General features: G+C 55.2%; 1 protein-coding gene across 1 annotated transcript; it reads left to right on the top strand.

Annotated features, from left to right (window-relative positions):
* Positions 1-1,649: 1,649 nt before the first annotated feature.
* Positions 1,650-2,852, top strand: LOC138846519 (paired-like homeodomain transcription factor LEUTX). The gene is made up of 2 exons (XM_070062533.1): positions 1,650-1,772; positions 2,559-2,852. The coding sequence occupies exons 1-2, from the start codon at positions 1,650-1,652 to the stop codon at positions 2,850-2,852; spliced, it is 417 nt and encodes a 138-aa protein (XP_069918634.1).
* Positions 2,853-4,059: the final 1,207 nt, after the last annotated feature.

Genomic DNA, 4,059 nt, shown 5'->3' with positions numbered 1-4,059 from the left:
GTATATCCTTGAATGCAAGTTTTTTTTTTTTTTGACAGGCAGAGTGGACAGTGAGAGAGAGAGACAGAGAGAAAAGTCTTCCTTTGCCGTTGGTTCACCCTCAAATGGCCGCCGCAGCCAGGGCGCTGCGGCCGGTGCACCGCGCTGATCCGATGGCAGGAGCCAGGAGCCAGGTGCTTTTCCTGGTCTCCCATGGGGTGCAGGGCCCAAGCACCTGGGCCATCCTCCACTGCACTCCCTGGCCACAGCAGAGAGCTGGCCTGGAAGAGGGGCAACCGGGACAGAATCCGGCGCCCCAACCGGGACTAGAACCCGGTGTGCCGGCGCCGCTAGACGGAGGATTAGCCTAGTGAGCCGCGGCGCCGGCCCTGAATGCAAGTTTTATTACAAAAATAAGCTCTCCCACGTGGGTGCATGGGTCCTATCTTTTGGCTGTTGTCTGCTGCTTTGCTAGACACATGAGCAGGGAGCTGCATAGGCAGCGGGGCAGCTGGGCTTTGCCCCAGTGTCCATATGGGACACAAGTGTTGCCTTGGTGGGTTTTTACCCACTCTTCCACAATACCAGGCACCTTCTTAAAATGAAAAAAATTACTTTGCATTTGTAGCTGCAGTGGCCAAGGGCTGGTGCAATCCAAAGCTAGGAGCCAGGAGCCAGGAGCTCCATCTGGGTCTCCCAGGTGGGTGTGGGGTCCCGAAAATTTGGGCCATCTTCTACTGCTTTCCCAGGTGCATTTGTAGGGAGCTGGGTGGGAAGTGGAGCAGCCGGGACTCCAACTGGGACTCTGGGATAGGAACCCAGCATTGCAAGGCCTCCCAGGGGCCGGCCCCAGTGGCTGCACTCTAACCACGCACATGTGCTTCTGGCCTCCTTCTCCTCTGCCTGCGGCTCTTTCTCCATCTCTTTCCAACCCCTCCATGGCTGAGGGCTTCCTCCAAAGCCCTATGCAGTTTTTCTCTCTCTCTGTCTCTCTCTCTGTCTTTCTCATGAGCTGGAGAAAACTGCAAGCTTGGCACTTGCCTTCACAGTGTGTGGGTGTGGGTGTGGTTGTGGGTGTGAGTGTGTAGGTGTGTATTTATGCATATATGTGCATTTATGTATGTATGCATGTGTGTGTGTGGGTTTGTATATATGTATGCATATGTGTGTATGTATATGTGTGTATCTTACTGTGTGTGTCTGTATGTGTCTTTGTGTTAGTGTTGGGTTCTTATGTATGTATGTATGTCGTGGGTGTGTGAGTGTGTATGTATGAGTATGTATGTGTGTGTGTGTTTCTGTGTATGTGAGTTTCTGTGTCTGTGTCTTTCTGTGTGTGTGGGTTTGTATTTATGTGTGTGTGTGTGTGTGTGTGTGTGTGGCAGCAGGACATCTTCTCCTCGTGAAGCTCAAGCTCACGTCGAAAATGCATAACCATGAGATCAGGCTCTGCCTTCCACGGTGCATTTTCCAAAATTCCTTTGGGAGACCCAGGCAAAGAGGAGAGACCCCAAGAGCACTGCTATCTACCTGGTCTCTCCCGAAATGCATGCAGTGGCTGCTGGAGCCAAAGCCGGCATCAGGATGGCCAATGGATTGTTTCTGAAAGCAAACCAAAGCCCTTTGTTCCTGTTCCCTCTGCGGCGCCCAGGTGTGCTCGCCGCAGCCGCATGGCCTTTACCCCCGACCAGTTGGGGATGTTGAAAGCTGTTTTTGAAACGACCCCCTGTCCTGACTGGGAGAAGATACAAGAGTTATCAGCAAAGCTATGTTTGGATGAGTGCGTGATCAAGGTATGTCCCGAGCCTAGTGCCCTCCGTGCCACGCACTCACTCGCATGCGGTCACCGCTGTGCTGGCCGCTCAGGGCAGTCGCCAATGCACATGCTTCGCAGTCCCTTTGACGCTGGCAGGCAGAGGCTGCCTGGGGCTGGTCTCAAACTCCTTGAGCTTTGGCCCTTGAAAAGATAGACTTCCCCTGGCGCTCGTGGCTACCTTGGGGCAGAACAGTTCAAGTCTGAGCCGGCGGCGAGGACCCTGCCTGGTGGATGGTTCCGCCCAGCCTGCGGGAGACAGCCCAGAACCACCCCCACAGGCGGAGCGAACACGTGTGTGCGGGGAGCGCGTTTCCAAAGTGTATTTCTTTAAATGTATTGTGTGAGAGGCAATGAGACAGAATTTCTTTTTAAGATTTATTTATTATTTATTTGAAAGAGTTCGAGGCGGCATCGACCCCATGGGCGAATGACCTCACCAGGCCTCCCCTCCGAGGGTCTCCGCACCTCTCAGTACTGTGTCCTTAGAGACCGAGCTCCCAGAACGTGAGCCTTTGTGGTGCAAAGCCTAGCGCGCAAAGTTCTAGGTTCTGCTGCGGAGGATCGCTTGGGAGCAGGGCAGAGGCTGCCCGGCCCCCTCCCCTTTACCTGATGCCTGCGGCTCCCTCCCGGGCCCGGCACAGCCTTTGAGAAAGAGGCTTGAGCCCAGCGTGCCCACGCCACAAGGGCCCCGAGCTTCTGAGGCTCATGGGGTCTCCCTGGGGTCCTTGCCCCTAGAGTAACCTGTTCCCTCCCTTCCTCCCAGACCTGGTTTAAAAACCAGCGCGCCAAGGAAAGCAAACAACAGCGAATGGGTCAGCAGTGCCACCCCAGGGAGTCGCCACCACCGCCAGGTTCAGAGCTCAGCATGCCTTCGCAGGAAGATCACGACCGTCGGAGCTCCCAGGCGCAGGGCCCCGAGACTGCCGAGGACCCGCTGCCCGCCGATCTGCACAACATCCATCTGGACTCCTCTACACCCTGGGCTTCACTGCCCCATGACGTAGTGGAACTCGTGCAGATGTACCACTTGTTCGATGACGATGAGCCTGACGACTAGCAGATATCTGAACCCCCAGACTTAAAGGGCCTAATTTTTCCAGTCATAGAAAGAAGAAAGAAGAAAAAAGAATGAAGCAGTGAAGGAGCCCCTACTGGCGACCTGGAGACAGCCCTGGAGGGACCACTCCTCTGCCTTGTTCTTTACAAAAGCAAACAGTGCTGGGAGTTTGGGGGGATCTCTGGGCTGGTCCGAGGCATCACAGTCTGGAGGTTGGTTTTCTGCAGTGTGTGGACCTTTTGTAACGGTGAACTTAGGTACTTGAGAAGTTTTACAGAAGAGGATTTATGGGGTTCCTGAGGGCAGTCAGGCAGGCCTGGTGACCTCGCCATGGCCTTGGCCCCCAGCCGCCACCAGAGAGTCCGGGGTCGCCGCCACCGTGGAGCGCCAGGGGGCGCCATCGTAGACAACTCATATGTGATCAAGGTATGTCCTGAGCCCAGTGTCCTCTGTGGCGCGCATTCACTTGCTGTGGTCACCACTGCGCTGGCTGCTCAGGACAATGGCCAATGCGCCCGCTGCGCTTTGCAGTCCCCGTGAGGCTGGCAGGCAGAGGCTGCCTTCTTTGAGGACTTCCACATGGGTATCCAAGGCCTATGTACTTGGGCCATCCTCTTCTGTGTTCCCAGGCCATTGGCAGGGAGCTGGATCGGAACTGCAGTGGCCGGGACACACAGTGGTGCCCATGTAGGATGGCGGCTTTACCCGCTGCACCACAGTGCCAGCCCTGGAGGGCACCTCTTGGGTGAGAATCCTAGGACCTGCAGAGGAGAAGGCAACACTGGCCCCCTTGCCTTGTTCCTTGCTCCAATGCCCCGGAGCTGGGCTTTAGGGTAGCATTTCTGCATGCCGTCAACCCCTCCTAGCCAACTGCCAGAGCAGGGCAGCTGTTCTGTACGATGCTGTCATGTTTTATACCTGGTATTCTGCCTCATCACAAGCGTATGGCACAAAGCCTGGACCTGAAGCTGACCCTGGACTTTGGAGGATAAGCCCACATTTCTATTCTTCTGATATCACACACACACGAGATCATGACAGAGGAAGCTGTTGACCCACAAGGGAGGGCTGCGTGAGAACTGTGCACCTGCTTGATTTCCTGAAAACCTAAAACTCCTCTCCAACGTAGTGTCTGTTATTAGTATTAATATTACTATTTGTAAAATCAAGTTTCGGGGGAGGCCTTTGGCTCAGTGCCTCAGGCACG

This window comes from Oryctolagus cuniculus, chromosome 18 (assembly GCF_964237555.1).
Source record: "Oryctolagus cuniculus chromosome 18, mOryCun1.1, whole genome shotgun sequence".
NCBI classification, from domain to species: Eukaryota; Metazoa; Chordata; class Mammalia; order Lagomorpha; family Leporidae; genus Oryctolagus; species Oryctolagus cuniculus.
Note: the sequence above shows the minus strand (reverse complement) of the source record. Positions and strands in the feature narration are given on the sequence as shown.

Excerpts from the sequence above, each read along its gene's own strand:
- LOC138846519 (XM_070062533.1), top strand. The coding sequence starts at position 1,650 with ATGGCCTTTACCCCCGACCAGTTGGGGATGTTGAAAGCTGTTTTTGAA. Across the intron at positions 1,773-2,558 it reads TGGATGAGTGCGTGATCAAG|ACCTGGTTTAAAAACCAGCG; the intron begins GTATGTCCCGAG and ends CCTTCCTCCCAG.